The following is an 18,022-nucleotide window of genomic DNA, read 5'->3' as shown; positions in this document are numbered from 1 at the left end:
ATATACCTTTTAAATAGTTCATATAATGTAATAAAATTAAATCTTCATGTTTTCAATTATAAAATGAATTTTTTTTTTTGTTACCAGGATAAGACCAGGATAGATTAAATATAGACTTAATTTAAATAAGTTTACTTATTACTATTACTCTGTATTAAGCTTTGAGATGAAGTTAAAGTAATAATTGAGAATAAGTTAACTTAGAATTAAGATAACTAGGTTAATTAAGAATAACTAGGTAATTGAAATGTATAATTATTCATATAGTTTCAAAAAGTGGAAATAAAAAGAAAATGCAATTGCTATCTCCAACACAAGTAATTTAATATTTATTCATGTTTAATTTCACACAATTTTTCTCAATATCAATGCCATTGATATAATTTTGTGATAAGAGGAGATTGTATGAATAATTCACATAATTCAATCTGTGAAACTCCCTGCCTTCTAATGTAATATTTCTATGATAATTGAAAATAAGTAAAGTAAGGAAATTCCAATACTTTTTTTTTATATGTTGAAACATATATTCCTTATATATTGAAATATGCAGTATTTAGAGCTTTTTGGAATGTTTTGAGATTGAAAGTTAAAAATCAGTATACAAAAACTTTTATTCAATAACAATACAGAAAACATTAAATCAAAATTCACAGATATAATCTGCACAAACAAGATAATTCGCCTGAACTTAAAAAAAAAAAAAAAAAAAAACTCTGAAATCCAACAAACAATAGATATTCTGTAAAAATATTTCCCTTGTAAAGGTTGTATTTAAATATATTACAAATTACTTTAAAACATTATCTTAAAAATATTGTTTTAGCAGCATGAACACATTTGACTCATTGGCTTCTATTATACTAATTAAATATCCAAAAGAATTATTGCTTTGAAATATGTAACTATAAACCAGCCATTTCAACTTTTATATATATTCATTTGTATATTTCATGCCTTAAAAGCTTTATTTATTCCAATCTGTGAAAGCCTTGACTCCTTTATTTTCAACATCTGACCTTCCATTTGTTGTAATAACAGTTCCATCTTTCCTAGTGACAATAAGCATTGGAATACCTTGAACATTGAATTTCTTTTTAAGTTGACTACGAAAAAAAAAAACAAAAAAACATTAGATTATATCTAAAATATTGTGAGAAATCACCAATAACAAATATATTTTTCATTTACAGAGTATGCATATTTTGAATGAACACTGCATTAAAAAAAAAAATAAAGTTTCACCACATTATTATCAGTATTAACAAATCAACTAATTGCATTTATAAATTAAAATATATAACTATTTTGAAAAACTTTTGGTGAAAGCAGATTTGAAGAGAAAAAAGAATATATATTCTTCCATATTCATTGTGACTCATTCCCAATAGTTTTTTTGGGGGGGGGGGGAGGAGATGGAAGGGGGCATACATGAAGTCTAATTCAGTATTTCAAACCAACTATAGTATAACTAAGCTGAGAACAGACTTAAAATGAGAATGAACCAACATCTGGTATTATTGTAATAAGGATAATTGAAACGATTCTGTTTGTGTTGTTTGAATAATATACCTAATATTTCATGTAGTAGCAATGAGTTTGCATAACTTGGCCAATATTGGCCTTCACACCAGAAAAAAAAAATCAATCATTTAGTAGTTATTCAAAATGTATATTTTGATGAGAATTTCGTTACAGAATATAAATATCCTAGGTATTTAGTTGTCAGTAAAACAGGAATTAAATAAGAATAATACAAAAAAAAAAGATACTTTTACAATAATTATCTGCAAAATGTTATTACGGAAACTAAATAGTTATAGCTTTACTTTCAGATTATACTGCAACTAAAATGTATTTTAATTAGAGTTCAAGTTACTTTATAAACACTTTACTTGGATCTAAGATATCTTATGATATTATATTCTTTTGGAATATTTCATATAAAACCAAATATTCATTTGATCCATTGTTAATTATATATCAATTAACAATGTATAGTATTTGCTTTAGTATTTATTAGCAATGTTAAAAAATTATCTTGCATAGTAAAAATTGATTAAATAAAAGAAATATCTATATGATATAAACTATATCATCTAAAAATGACATCCTAAATTATAAAACCCTAAATTGTAAGTAATAAAAGTGACATAAAATGGATAAAACCTATATATATGCATGAGTTTGCTAGATAGAATTCCTGAAATATTTCCTTAGTAAGGTAAAATCACATTTCTTTGAAATTTACAGGGAAATATATTAAAAAGTTTCAACATGTTCTTCTAAATGAACAAATGTTAATCATCACAAATATATCTGGCTATATTTTTAAAAATTTGAAAGCATAATTTAAAAGGGAAAGATTATAACAGAAATACAAGACATCAAAAAATAAACATATCTTGAAAAAGTTATTTGTCTACACAACAATTTATATTAAAAACATAAAGTGACCCTCAAATCTATTTTATTTCCATTTACAAATAATTTCTGTTAATATATATAAAAAAGACTTGCATCAACTACAATATTATCCCCCCCCCCCACACACACACACATTTTCTGTTTGCATTCATATCTTTAGGTATTCTTTCATTATTTATCACACTTTTGTTGGTACCTCCAAATTTTTTATATTTATAAATGATTTCCTATAAAACTTTCTTCCCTCCAACTTGCACCACTACTTATGTTGTTCGAACTGGTTTAAACAAGACATACTGATGCAAAATTGATTTGTGAGGTCTTAAACAAATTTTGTAAAATAAAATAATTTCTTGCATTTTGCTACTTTTTATTGCACAATTTAGTGTAATACGGGTATAAGAAATGCATTTTAATTATTTTTATAATACAGTGAAACCTCAATAAGACATCAATCAGATAAACTCACTTCCTTTATGTTGTCATTTATCTTTGGTCGCAACAAGGTCTTATATACAATAATGTAAAATAATCCTCTCTTATCTGTCAAAAATTTAATTCTACTCTAAATAATTTATCACCCACAAAAATGGATATAAGTATTTTTCTTCTCCATTTTGCATGCCATTGTGTTGTCTTTCCAATCAAGTTAGTTAAAATTAAAAGTTTTAGTTCTAGATGTGATTAACTATGCACACAGAAGTTCATTTCATCATAAACTGTTTTGAATTATTTCTGACATGCAAGGTTCATAGCAAACACAGAATCAGACGAAATCCTCAGAGAAGATTTCATCAACCCAGAACCATTCGAGACTTTGCTACAAATTCACAACTAATAAAGGGTTAACATCTATGATTTTAATGTGTTTGTCGACTTTGGTAATGGCATTGCAATCTGCTCACACATGATTATAAAAGCTTTGACATCTAAATTTTTGTTAAAAAAAATGGTTCAAATGAAAACAGCGATGCCAAAAATATGGATCAAATCCCCACCAAACAAAAAATAAACAGTCGAAACCCTGGAAAAAGAACAACAGCCTTGTTTTTGTCATCATACCCTACAGCAATTCATAAAAATATTTCAATGTTTTTTGTTCCCCCCCCCCCTCCAAAGAAAAATTTCTACTCCATTTAAGTTGTTGAAAATGTTTGGTTCCCTGATTGACGACTTAATGAGGTTTTACTGTATACACATTTCAATATAAAAAATAAAAATTTAATAAATAATGAAAATAACTGTTTCATAGAATTTATAACAATTTTTTGATAATTTTAAGAAAGTAAATTGTTTTTGGATATTAGTAGATAACATTTTTTTTTCTTTCCCCCTACTCTTGAAAAGGATCGTTCAGCATATACGATGGTAACTGGTAAAGTATTCAAATTTATCTTACATGTGTGGATCTGAAATATGCACAATATATGGTATTCAAATATATATACATTCAGGCCTGAAGGTGAAGGGCAATGCTTTAAGTATTATAATGACAATGCTTGTTACTATTTTTCAAAATGAATATTTATATGTGTCTCATTTATGAACTTTTGATGCTTATCAGCCACAATCTGATATCAATTGGTAGAAGCAGCAATTACAGTAACCTTCTGTTTTGAAATATGTAACAGCTGCACTTTTGTCATTTTTTTGACAGCTAATTTGTCAACCACAGAAATGTCAGTGCTCATGAAGCAGCTTCTATTAGACTAACAAAAGAGTACTAAATTTATCTCTTTAATATTAAAAGGAATAATTATGCTAAAAATATTCTGTGTTTAAAATGTCACAATAGATAGTTACAAATTAGATTTAAAAATTTGCAGGTCAACAAATTTTAATTTTTAATAACTGATTTTAAGAAAACAAACTTTGAAATTGAACAGATACTTCTTAAAAAAAGGATTTCTTAAAGAATCGGCGAAAAAAATATCTCATGTGATTAATGAGACAAAGCAGCACAATATTAACACCAGAACCGAAGATTTGCAAGTTTGAGATCATATTTCATCTGAGATCTAACATGCATAAGGGCCTGATGTACATTAAATCCATTAAGATCAAGTATTTCAATAGTGTAGCAAAAAAAAAAAAAAAGATTTAGGTGTCATCATTTTCAATAGACAATAATTCCAAATTATTATTATATCTGACATGCAGATCCAGTAATATGTATCAAATGTGGGATATTAGATCAAATTTTCAAAATGTGGGATTCATCAAATTTAATTGCATAATTTTGTAAATTAATGGAATATTTACTCACTCTACTGCAGTAGAGCCATAAGGCACAGCTAACCAATCCCCATGTGCTTCACTCATGTAATCAAATAAGGCATCTTCAGATCTGTCAGAGGATACAAAAACAATTTCGAATGGAAGATCCTTGTCCTTGACTTCTTCATAAAAATCTGCTAATACTGGGGTGAACATTCTACAAGGTGGACACCAATGAGCAGAAAAGTAGAAAGCTATAATATCCTTGTCATTTAATGCTTCATCAGCAGATATAATGCTTCTGCTTTTGTTAACAAGATTTTGACCAGCGAGGATGTCCATCTAAGAAAAGTAAAATATTAAAAATATATAACAGTAACAAAAAATGTAAAAAGTATAAATTATAATGACTCATGGGAATATTTACTTTAAATAAATACAGCTGTTCAACTGAAAAAGATACAAAATGACATAAAATGAAGCAAGCTTTCAGTTTGATAACACTGACAGATGTAAAGCAAGTTAACTAATAGAATGGTGACATGACTGAAAGGAAACAGATATTATAGAAGACAGGAAACTGCACCTTAAAAGGGAGGAGCTATTTTACTGCAAAACAATATTCCAACTTAAGAAAAAATTAGAATTTTATCAGTAACAGAAATAACCTTGCATGTTCTTTTATCTCTTTCTACTTAAAATGAATAAAGATGTGTTAATTCTTTTTCTCAGAATATTGACACTACAGAGATAGAAATGAAAACATCTTATCAATTGGACATAATGTCTCTGTCTTCAATTTTCTGTCTATTTATGTTATTTCTCCATTTTTCATTTTGTTTTTTAAAAAAAAGTACTTTCTATTTTATACATTACAGAAAACAATTGGTACTCATATAAGTGAATTAAAAATTCTCACAAAATAACAACACTACCATGGTTAAAATTTATTTACGAGATCATTTGATTGATTTAATTATATATATATATATATATATATATATATATATATATATATATATATATATATATATATATATATATATAATATACTAAAATTATCAATTAAAAAATTAATAATTTTGTAGATTTTGGTATATGTCACATAAAAGCCAGTATTGGGTAAAATAAATTTATTATTATTTTTTGCCATATTTTTCTAGATTATTAATTTAAAAAAAAGAACCCATTTCTTTTCTTTTTTTATTAATAGTTTAGATTAGATAACAAATAGTAATAATAAATTTGCTTTACCAAATATTGCCTTTCACATGACACATCAAAATCTAAATAAAATATTCTACAAAAAAAATGATCATATTTTAATTGATTATTTTGGTTGATTATTCTCAGTAGATATTCATTTCTCCACACATTTTTATAGATAGCAGAAGCAAGAATTAAATATAAAATAGTAATATATATGGTATTAAGATTCTCATTATTTTATGAAATTAAATTGATAAGAAAACATGAAAACCTCTAAATTTTCGTCTTTATATAATTCCTTAAAATTTCTTTGTAAAGGCATTTAAAAGAAGTATGTCTAAACACTTCTTTTAACTTTTCAAGGAATATAAATAACAAAAACAAGATTTATTGAATTTGATAGTTTTCAATTACTACAGTTTCGTGTCAAATAATTCAAATTGAGACTTTTAATTTTAAACAAGTACTTGTTTCCTGTTTAAGCAGAATCATAATTTTTACCATTACAAGCCCAGGAAAGAGAAGGCAAGGGACCATTAATTGAAAATATTATGGTATAAATGAGATTACAAAAATCCCTGAGCAGTAAATCTAATTATATTCACTTGCATGAATCGTACATTATCTATTCAAAAACCAATTTGCACATTTCATTTTATATATTTATTTCACTTCATACATAATTTTTTTTTATCTGGAGGTTTATTTAATCTTTATTTAACCACATATAGTTCAAAATAGGAAAAACATTAAAAAAAATTATCAAATTATATAATTACACAGATTTCTATCCTTTCTTTCAAAGCAGCAAAGTGAGCCAGAAAATAAGAATAATTTAAAAGTAAAATGAATTTTTTTTAACAATATTCTTTTATAATTCTTATTTTGCTATCTATTTGATCCATTTTGTTGACCAAAAAGTAACATTTTACTCAATGTTAGTTCAAATCAGAAAATTATTGACGTTTGAAATAAATAATTTTTAATAACACTTCTGGAATTCATTCATAATAACTAATTGTATATTAAAAAATGATTTCGAAATGTACGAAAAATATAAATGTGATGATAAAATCTTTACTAATAAATAATAAATAAAACTAAATGTATAAATGAGAAACAATTTTTAGAAGTATTTATATGGTATTGGTACGGAAATTAATTAAAAATATCAGGGATCATTACATGAAGCATTTAAAAAATATTAATAAAGAATTAAAAAATTTTCTCGCGACCACATAGAAAAATCTATGGATTATTTATTTCAATTTTCTTAATAAGCAGGTTAAAAAAATTATTTTAAATTAACAAACTGATAAAAAAAAAATCGAATGCTACAGAACGAATATGAAAAATAACTTCTTGAATTGTTTACAAAAAATATTTTAATATTTACGAATAAATGCATCTTCTTACCCTTTATGACTGGAAAAATTCGGCAAATTTTTACAGCAGATTTATTCAAACAACACAAAGTATGGTAATAATTATTCGGAGTGCCGAAATAATGTTTTCGCTACGTAACTTTCGTTATGGTGAGAAGATAAGAATTTAAAAAAGTTGAGTTGTCAATTCAAATTATTTGAGAATCATATTAGCACTGTGGAACTTCCGTTTTTATTGATAATAAAAATAATAATTTATACACTGTTCTGTTAATTAATTATCATGCTATACCCGATGCAATTAGAAAAGCAGAATAGAGTAGCTGCATTTTTGATAGAATTGCAGAATGAAGTCTAAATCTCGCTTTCGAAAGTTTTTTATGTTTTAAAATTCTATATAAAAAACATAAATTTTTTAAAAGAAACTGCGAACGAACCAAAAGCAGGTTTTTTATTTTATTTCTGCAGTATAAATAACATATGGTATGAAGGGCTTCTGGCAGATTTTAAAACTTTTGTGATATTCGAGTTTGATTTTTGTTAACTCGGCACAAGCTAAGAATCCGTTCAGGAGCATACGCCGGAAAAACAAACCTCATTCCTTCCTTCCTTCCTATGGTATGAATTGAGTTGAAATTCGCCAATGAAGATAAAACAGGATGGAATCCTGTCAACTATATGACTATCCAGGATAAATTATATTAATATAACGCTTGTTGTTGTGTTGTTTAGAATTTTTTTTTTTGTCATGGTAAGAGAGAAAATTGTTAAATGCAATTTTCCATCAACTCAGAAAACTTATGATGTCTGATATAGATATGTTGGCAGTGGCAACACTTAGAGCTTCTGAACTGACATTGTTTGTAGATTGATGTTTACTTGCTGCTCGTTAAATTTTCTTATATTTTTTTGAGATGATGATGTGTTTCTGAAAAAAGGTGCAGCGTTTTAAGTAATTTTTAATTTAGTTTTGCATTTTCATAAAAATACAAAGTGCTGATGTATTACTAATTGTGTGAGCACAGTAAGTAACTAGCTTTCGTATTTTTTCCTTTCTTTATTCTGTTCACCATAAATATCAGTGTAATGTCTACCGAGGAAGTTTTGTCTGTTAACTTTCGAATAATTTTTTCGATTGTATTCATTATGAGATTAGATTGAATAAAGAATGATTCGAATTCTGAAGCCGGTGTTAATACTAATGTGAGATGATACACGTTAATAATAATGAAATAGCTGTTTTGTTCTTTTCTTAATTATGCTTTATTATATCGTAGCATATTTAGAATAATAAATAATACTATTCATGATCATACCAGGGTAATAATCTAAGAACTGATATTTTACTTACCGTGCCAAATCATCAAATGTCTTAAATCTAATGGCTTTTTATGGCTCTACTACTGGTAAGCAAAATTGTCAAGGCCTTTTATTGGCCTAAATCAATATAAACTCTCTTCCAAAAATTGTTAATTGATTTTTATAAATGATTTTGTGCTAAATTTAAATATTAAATTGATTTGGAATAAAAATTTTTAGATGACTCATGTGGTATAAATTAAGCTTGAATGTATATGAATATACTGATCTATTCAATATCATATATTTTGATACAGTGTTAAAAAAAGCCTAATGTTTATGAAGAAAACCCATTTTTTTAAAAAAGCTTCATTTAATTTTTTTTAGCAAATTGTTTATAATGGCTGTTCATTCTGCTCCTCCAAAAAGAAAGGAGATCTACAAATATGAAGCTCCATGGACAGTATACAGTATGAATTGGAGTGTGCGTCCTGATAAGAGGTTTAGACTTGCTCTCGGAAGCTTCATTGAGGAATACAATAACAAGGTTTTCTTTTCGATCACAAAATTTACAAATCATTATCATACAAATTTTATGGCTGTGACTATTATGTATATATACTGCAGAAATTTTATTATTTAGATAAAACATTCCCCTTTAAAATAAATATTCTCTTTTCTGAGTTTGTTTGAAATCAATTATTTCTTGTTATAAAGCTTTTAATCATAGTAATTTGGTTTTTGATAAGTATTTATTTCTATTCCTAATTCTGACTAATGATACTGTTATTGTTACCAATATTTTCATATCATGCTTGTTTCATCACAACCAATAGCTTTCAGTTTAGAAAATTAAACATTTTCCTCCAAAATTATATGTGATGAAATATGCTTGTTTTATAATAAAGAGACCTCTCGCATGTATCAGTGATATGAGCAAGATATAAATCCTGGTTTTGAAAATAAACATTCTCTTTTCCACTATAAATTTTCTTGTTACCCTTTCTTTTGTAATTGATAACTAAAATCTCATCTTTTGGCTCTGAAAGTATACCCTATGTTTTAGTGATGAGTATTTTTCCTGATTATACTTTTTCTTGTTATAGCTAATTTATACTCTTTCCCTTCTGATATTATGATTGATTACTTTTAGTTTAGTTCTTGTTTGCAAAATTCAAAGAAAAATTGATTTATAATTGAGTTTTTCTTTTCACATTGTTTATATTGTCTTCATATTCATGGAAACTTGATTTTTTGTGCTATCTTTTCTATGCATCACTATCTGTATTCTAGCATTTCCATCATTGTAATTTCAAGTTTTTTATTATTATTTTTATTTTTATTCTTTGAAATAACCTTTATCCATTAAAAGTTTTGGAGGTACAGATAAAAGAAGACCTTATATTACATTACGAGACAGTAAAGTTTTTCTCTATCGATTCTGAAAATGTCAAATATTATGCAAGATTTAATTAATTTTTCTCTTTTTAAAGTCTTTGTAATATGACATTTTTTGTGGTTTACTTTTTCCTGATGTTCCCTTCAAAAGCTGTGTGATTTCTGAAATACGATTGATTAAAAATTAATTTTCCCTAATTGAAATTGTTTGCAGTTACATTTTGTCTTCAACTGTGGTAGAGGAAAAAAATACACAATTTTACTACTTCATTATATTCATATTAAGTAAGAGGGGTATTGATTTAGGATTTTGATTTCTCCAGATTTATCTAAATTCTGTTTGCAATTATCATTTTTAGCCAACTTATTTATAATTGTATGCACACAAGATTGCCCTACAAACCTATTTATTCTGTCTGGTCTTTGGTAATTTACGACAATTTGTAAAATTTAATAGTATATGTCTCCCATTGTAAGTAGAGCATTTTACAATTTATAGATATATTATTTATACACACTCATAAGTTCATTAACATAAATAAAATAAACTAATAATTGTAATTATACTAAATTAAAAAGGAAATTTGCATTATTGCTTTTAGTTATTTATACCAAGATCGATTTAAAAAAAAGCTGTATTATATATAGGTTATTGTGGCATTTATTCTTTCTAAAGGTTTGTAAACATATTTTTTAAAAATCTGTTTTCTACCTTTTTTTTTTTTAATTAAAAATTTTTGAGACAGAATTTTTATTTTATGGAACATTTTTATGCAATTTTATTTTAATCAATTATCCTGTAGTTAGTTTCTTAGATATTAACTACAAAAGTTTTTGTCCTGTATTTATTCATAAAATTTTGTTTGTTGAAATAGGTTCAACTTGTGTCTCTAGATGAAGAAACTTCGGAATTCACAGCTAAAAGCACCTTTGATCATCCATACCCCACTACAAAAATTATGTGGGTTCCAGATAGCAAAGGTATATGTCCTGATCTTCTAGCAACCAGTGGAGATTATCTGCGAGTATGGAGGGCAGGAGATGCAGAGACAAGATTAGAATGTTTATTAAATAATGTAAGCATATATTTAAAAAAGGGTGTGTGTTAAAAAAAAAAAAAAAAAACCTAAATCATATCCACATTGAGCGAAAAAATATAAGGACAATATTAAATTGAATGAAAGCATACTTTCTTTTCATTTCATCTAAAGGAATTTCTTTATATGTTTGATTTCTGTCATATAATTTTACAATACCTTTTATAGTGCATAAAAAACAAACAAATATTAGCTTGATTAAAATTGATTTTACAGCAATTATCTCCTGAAGGAAATATGGAGGAATATATAAAAACATGTTTTAATATTCTTTAATAGTCAAGAAAGCTGCTTTTTTTTTTTTTTTTTTTTTTCAATCGTGAATAAGCTGGAAGGTCATGATCCTGAAAGTTCTTTTAAAGTTCTAGTAAAAACTTTTCCCTTGTGTCTTTGATAGCAAACACAAGATCCTGTTTGCATTGACAGTGCATGCCATTTTTATAAACTTCTGAAGCTAGAAGCCCTTCCCCCCCCCCATCAATTTAAAACTGGTCTATATATTTATTATTTTTTCTGTGAGCTAATTTTGACTTTTTATAATGCTTCTGCAAGAAATGTACTGGTCAAAACATAATGGGCTGATAAATTTTTATTTCCCTCTTTTCCTTCATTATTTAACTTTTATAACAAAAATCATTTTGACTTCAAAAATTTCACCTGATTTTTCTAGATAATTTTTTTTTTTTGGTCCAAAATCGGGGCTTGTTTATTTTTAAACCTCAGTGTTTCAAATGAATATTCCTTTTTAATATGGATGATCATGAACAGAAAATAAGCAACAACATTTAAAATTAAAAAATAATTTTTCTTATATCAAATGTTTTTGTATTAGTTTAAATATAAATTTATCTCTGATTTTAGAATAAAAATTCTGATTTCTGTGCACCTTTGACTTCATTTGATTGGAATGAAGTGGAGCCTAATCTTCTTGGAACATCAAGTATAGATACTACATGTACTATATGGGGATTAGAGGTGAGGCTTATTTCGAAAGTATTCCTTATAGAAATAATTATTTACCAAGTGTTTGAAACAATTAACATTCCAATATAACCATTTTTTTTTTTTTTTTTTATTTTCTTCTTCTTTTTTTGTTAAAGACTGGACAAGTTTTGGGTCGTGTGAATTTAGTAAATGGACATGTGAAAACACAATTGATTGCCCATGATAAGGAAGTTTATGATATAGCTTTCAGTCGTGCTGGTGGTGGAAAAGATATGTTTGCTAGTGTTGGTAAGTAAAAGTGCTTATTGTTGCTTGATAAGGTAAATATTTTGAATTATAAACAATTTTTTATTCCATTTCAGTGTTTTTAAATCAGATTTTACTAATATTTTAATACAGTACATTAAAAAAAATGCAGATTTTTTCATTAAAAAGAATTATTTATATAATGTTTTAAAAAATATCTTTAAAATTGGGCATTTTAGTCTTTCAAAGTGTTTCAAAGAAATATTCATGTTTTGTCATACAATGCCTCTTGATTGCTTTTTAAATGGATAACTCATAGTTTCATTAGCCGTGCTATTCATTAAATGTAACGTTAAATTAAAAGTCTAATTTATAATTTGCTTGAATTTCTTTATTCTGCCTTTTTCTTTAAAAAGTGTGATTTTAGTTTTGCTTACTTTGTAATTTCATGTAAGATTATTTTAATACCTTTTATTGATTTGTAATTCCTTATATTCTCTTTTATAAGTTAAATGTTATGATTAAAGTAGTATAATATTTTGAAAGTTTGATGCAGGCTATATTTAAAAAAAGATTAATGAAATTTAATTTAATGAGTTTACTTAGTGCTTCTGATTATTTTAATTGTTTGGAATTAATATTTTTGTTAAATGATAAAATACTTATACATTATACTCATTAGTATACATTTCTAGAAAATTATAGAAATAAATTTATATTTGAAAGGCATTAAAAAAGTTTGTGTGTGTGTGTGTGTGTGGGTGAGGTGATGATGATGATGATATTTTAAATTCTTAATTTAAACCAAATTAATTCCCAAAACGTTATCTTAATTTAGCCCATAGTAAAATATTCTCTTATTCTCAATTCCACTTTTGGTTTAATTAATCCCTTTGTAAAAATAATGTGCCATCAGTACTACGTATCAAATGAAAGTGATACTTTTGCCCTTATCAGAGGTCAAAATATGTATTTCATCTGCACGTGGCCGGAAATCCTATGTTATATAAGGCTAGTGATAATTTGTTTTGTCCCTTTTCACTTCTTTCTTACTTCTGCTTTTGTGCTCCACTGCGTCTGCTTGTAAATAAATTGCTTTCCCGAGATGGATATTAAAGAGAATTAAAAATATAACGTGTCGTCTGTGTCTTCAAACCTGCACTCTGCTTGAACCAAAATAATGTTACATATATATATTGTTATTTTTGAGTAAGATCTTTATATTGTTTTTGTTTTTAAAAAATCTGAATGAAAAGATAACATTTTTTGTTTTAACTGAATTTTTTAGCATTAAAATGTTTTTAATCTAGTTTAATCTATAAATGACAGTATATACAATGAAAGAACTGTTCAAAATACAGAACAGGGTAAATTGCTAGACCTATAAATACTAAATTTGACATGTATTTATTTTGTTGTTGGTGCTTATTAAGAAAGGATTTTTCAAATAAATTGATTACTAAAGAAAAGAATGAAAGAAAATTTTTATATTTCTCGAGATAATTTTGAAGCTTATTTTATGTACAAAAAACCATTTTTATGCTGTTTTTAATATTAAAAAATATATATATCATTTTTATATTTATTACATTTTAAACACTGATTTTAATAAAAAGATTTGAAGTATATTTTGCAACAATACTTTTTATTGTTTTAGTTAATGTATTTGTATATTATAAAATTGTGTTGTGTCTAAATTGAATACACTTTTTTATAGATGTATGTTATCACTGTGATGTAATTTAGAGGAAAATTTTAAAATAAATTATACAAAAATGAATAAAGTCTAAAACATTATCATTCTGTCATGTATTTCTTTAGAAGTTTAAATCCCTTAATTTCTTTTTCTTTTAGGTGCTGATGGGTCAGTTCGAATGTTTGATCTCCGACATTTAGAACATTCTACTATAATTTATGAGGATCCTCAGCATCATCCTCTATTACGTCTTGCATGGAATAAGCAAGATCCTAATTACTTAGCCACTTTTGCAATGGATGCATCGGAGGTAAAATTTACTATTATTATTTTCTTACATTACTGTATCAAAATTCATGGTCTAACAATGTTTTATTTTTACACCTACATTGCTCTGAAATGGCAATCTTTGATTTTTTTTTTTTTCTCCCTTTAAAATAATTTTTACTTTTGGACAGAATTTTAAATACTTTAGATTGTTCTTAAGGCCTGATGACTTTAGGTGTTGATGAAGCAATTAAAAACACACACACACAAACTCCAATGAACTCTCTTCTAATCTGCAATAGTATGCTGTTTATTTATTTATTTTTGTTACTGAGTTTATTATTACTGAGAATAATATTAGCTATTGGAATAATAAAAGTAACACAAGCTTATACTTAGCTGTTTGATTAAGTATGAAAAAAAGAATGGTGCTGATTATGCTTTTAAAAAAGAGCTTTTATATTATTAAGTCTAAAAATAGCAAAATCAATGTAAGAAAATTTATGTATAGATATATTGCAGACATTCATATGGGTGATTTCCCCCCGCCCCTCTCGTTCAGAAATATGGTTTTAAAACAAAAAGAATGCTGTTGTATATTTTTCTTTTGACATAGCATTTTTGAACAGTACACAGACAGTGTCTTTTGCAAATTCTTGTTTTTTGAATTTGTGTTTTACAAAAACCTTAGCTGCAGAACTGCAGATATTTTTTCTCAATAAATTTATATGAAAAATTGGAATAACTTATATATATAATATAAATCACAAGAAAAGGATCAGACTTAAATAAATGATATATAAAAGTAATTTTTTTTTTTTTTACTGGCATCTTGTTTTCATATTTTTAGATATATATTCTATGTGAAGTTTTTAATCAAAATTAAACAGTTTCTGTTCTCTCAAATGTTTTACTGTCAAATTGCTTTTCATTATTAATCTTAATTTAAATGAAAAACATTGTGGATATATATATATATATATATATATATATATATATAATGTTCCACATATTCTCCTGAACAACTAGCTCGAACAAATTTTTCACACTCATTATTTATATAAGACATGAGAAAGAATGTTGTCAACTTTTCATACAAAAATTAATTAGAAATTGACAAAATTTTTATTTTTATTCTCATTTGACTATGTTTTTATTGGTTTTAAAGCAATTTCCATATTTTATAGTACTAAGCTTTGGTTAATTGTTAAAATTAAGACAACCATTCTTATACTTCATTATTTGTGAACAAAATTTGTAGTACTAATATAGTAAATATTAATAATTTATGGAGAAACTATTGGCTTAAAAATCAGCTGCTTTGATAGTCATTCAAATTCTATTAATTAAAAGCAGATAATAAAGATTTTAGATGATAAAAGGATTTTGCACAAAAGTAGTTTTTATCTTAAAAAGATTTTAGATGAAAAGATTTTAATTTTGAGCAATGCTGAATATATCAGTATATTATATAATGATTGTAGACTGAAATTGCCTCAGAAAAATTCGATATATGTTGATCTAAAAAGCCAAATTTTTGTAAAAAATAGATGAATCCAACTTGTATCTTTGTGTTAAGATCTTTTTAAAGGAAAAAAAAAGCTGCAGATTTGACTTTATTTGCTGTTTGTTGATTCTTCGAAATAGTTTTCATATTATAAGCAATGAAGATTTTGAGATCTTAGAATATGATATATAATGCTTTTATTGATTAGAGATTGTAGTTATATGAAATGGGTTTTAATCTTTTTTTTATTGGACATAAACATAAAAAAATGATAATGCATCATTAAAAATTAATTTTTTATGAACAAACTTTTGCTCCAGGTTATCATTCTGGATGTAAGATCGCCATGTGCTCCAGTTGCTCGATTAAATAATCATCGGGCTTGTGTTAATGGTATTGCTTGGGCACCTCATTCCTCATGTCACATTTGTACGGCTGGTAAGTTTTTCATTAAATATATAATTAAAATAGTGCTTAAAAAATGTTGCTATTTTTGTTTACAAAAAAAGTTTTATTTTTCTGAAAGTGTAATGTTTAGTCATATATAGTCAATATGCATTGCAGTATATACTTTTGAAAATAAAGAGTTGCTGTTAAGATCTTGGCTGTTGCTCCAAAGGTTTTTGAGTTTGAAACTTTATTCAACTTAAGATCTGTTGCTTGTAAATCTACTATTCTAAACAGATGGAATCTACTCTGATTAGATTTTTACAGAAGACAACTACAGAATAGGCTTATGTTTCTTCAACGATAATAGTAATATATGCCTCAATTAAATTAAATGGACTTATATAAATATTTTCATTGCATATTAATCTTTCATTATCTGTCAATTTTTTTTTTTTTTTTGTGCTTTTAATTCTTTTTCATATAAATATTTCAGATATAATAATGATATTATTCTTCTAAAGTTACAAAAATATTTTGTCTGTGATTCTTTATCTAATGTTAATAACTGGTTTTATTCTAATTTACTAAAAGTGTTTTTTTATAGTGTCGTTTTTTTTTTAAAAAAAAAAAGAATTTCTGATTTAAAATAGAAAATTAATAAACACACACACACACACATACACACACAAAAAAAAACTTATCTTTAATTCTGGCTTGAAATTAAAGCAATTTTTTTAAGAGGTTTGTTGGATTGTGCTGATAATATTGTAAATAGTTTTTGTTGCACTTATTTATTGTTTAATTTTATTAAAGGATATATCAAATATGGAAGATGGTATATTTGATAAATAAATTTTATAATTAAAGATGTGATCAATATATATAAGAAAATTCTAAGCTAAACCCCTATTGATTTCATGGTGGTAATAAAAAAAGGTAAAGTAAGAATTTAACGAGCAGAAAAGGGACTTAAGTTTAAATCAACATATAAATGAAATCAGATTTTTTTCGCCCTTTCTGTGTTTATAATTTTCATGTTTTGGCAGAAATATTACTGGCATTTATTATATTTATTAATATTTCAAGTCTATTAAAGATTCTGAATCTTGCAGGAGGCTTATTTGCTTTCATGTTGGAAAACTAATGAAATTTTATTTTTTATATTAAAAGTTTGACCTTTACTATTATAGAGTTAATGTATTTTAAAAATTGCAGTGATAAATTTTAATATTTTTTGTTATGAATGTAATTTTTTATTTTTAGCTGATGATCATCAGGCTCTTATATGGGACATACAACAAATGCCACGGGCCATAGAAGATCCGATATTGGCATACACGGCTGAGGGGGAAATTAATCAAATTCAGTGGGCTTGCACACAACCTGACTGGATTGCTATATGTTATAATAATTGCTTAGAGATTTTAAGAGTATAGGAATCAAGATATTAGGAAATAACTAATAAATAAGGACATTTGTGAAATAAATTGTCTTGGACAGCAAAACATGTTTTAATTTTTTTAAGTGTCTCTTGTTTGGACTTTGGGTCAAGTTAATATTATTTCTTATGGTAAAAATTTTATAAATAGGACATGCTGAGCTTCTTATAAGAATGCTAGTTTTCGTATTTAAAAAATGATAAAATTGAGAAATTGGGGATGGGTGTTTTTATAATTAATCTGAGTTTTTAGAAATTTAACATCCAATATTTCTTGCACATAATAAGAATTACAGACATGACACATTTCTACAGAAGTTTTAATTTCTTTATTTTCAGAAACAATTTTGAGATTATTTAGTTTTTTTTAATGTAATAATTCCCAATATTTTTATTTCAAGCATTTTGTGTATAAATTTATTTATTTTATGCTCAATTAATCATTTTTATTTTACATTATAATGTTTATGCTATAATTTATTTGACACTATTTATAATTTT

At 25.7% G+C, this 18,022-nt stretch overlaps 2 protein-coding genes across 3 annotated transcripts; one reads left to right on the top strand and one right to left on the bottom strand.

Moving 5' to 3' along the window:
- Window positions 1–596: 596 nt before the first annotated feature.
- Window positions 597–7,425, bottom strand: LOC129964255 (nucleoredoxin-like protein 2). 2 transcript variants are annotated; one of them, XM_056079002.1, is made up of 3 exons: window positions 7,270–7,425; window positions 4,694–4,986; window positions 597–1,106 (listed from the first exon to the last, which is right to left on the bottom strand). In XM_056079002.1, exons 2-3 carry the CDS (start codon window positions 4,984–4,986, stop codon window positions 968–970), a joined length of 432 nt encoding a protein of 143 aa, XP_055934977.1. In that variant the 5' UTR covers window positions 7,270–7,425; the 3' UTR covers window positions 597–967. The 2 variants fall into 2 exon arrangements, with proteins under 2 accessions (XP_055934977.1, XP_055934978.1); XM_056079003.1 differs by lacking the exon at window positions 7,270–7,425 and adding an exon at window positions 5,072–5,197.
- A 656-nt stretch (window positions 7,426–8,081) lies between these two features.
- LOC129963773 (DDB1- and CUL4-associated factor 7) lies at window positions 8,082–18,022 on the top strand. The gene is made up of 8 exons (XM_056078321.1): window positions 8,082–8,262; window positions 8,925–9,084; window positions 10,811–11,011; window positions 11,894–12,007; window positions 12,133–12,265; window positions 14,078–14,229; window positions 16,014–16,131; window positions 17,347–18,022. Exons 2-8 carry the CDS (start codon window positions 8,938–8,940, stop codon window positions 17,517–17,519), a joined length of 1,038 nt encoding a protein of 345 aa, XP_055934296.1. The 5' UTR covers window positions 8,082–8,262; window positions 8,925–8,937; the 3' UTR covers window positions 17,520–18,022.

Source organism: Argiope bruennichi, chromosome 3 (genome assembly GCF_947563725.1).
Source record: "Argiope bruennichi chromosome 3, qqArgBrue1.1, whole genome shotgun sequence".
Classification (NCBI taxonomy): Eukaryota; Metazoa; Arthropoda; class Arachnida; order Araneae; family Araneidae; genus Argiope; species Argiope bruennichi.
Note: the sequence above shows the minus strand (reverse complement) of the source record. Positions and strands in the feature narration are given on the sequence as shown.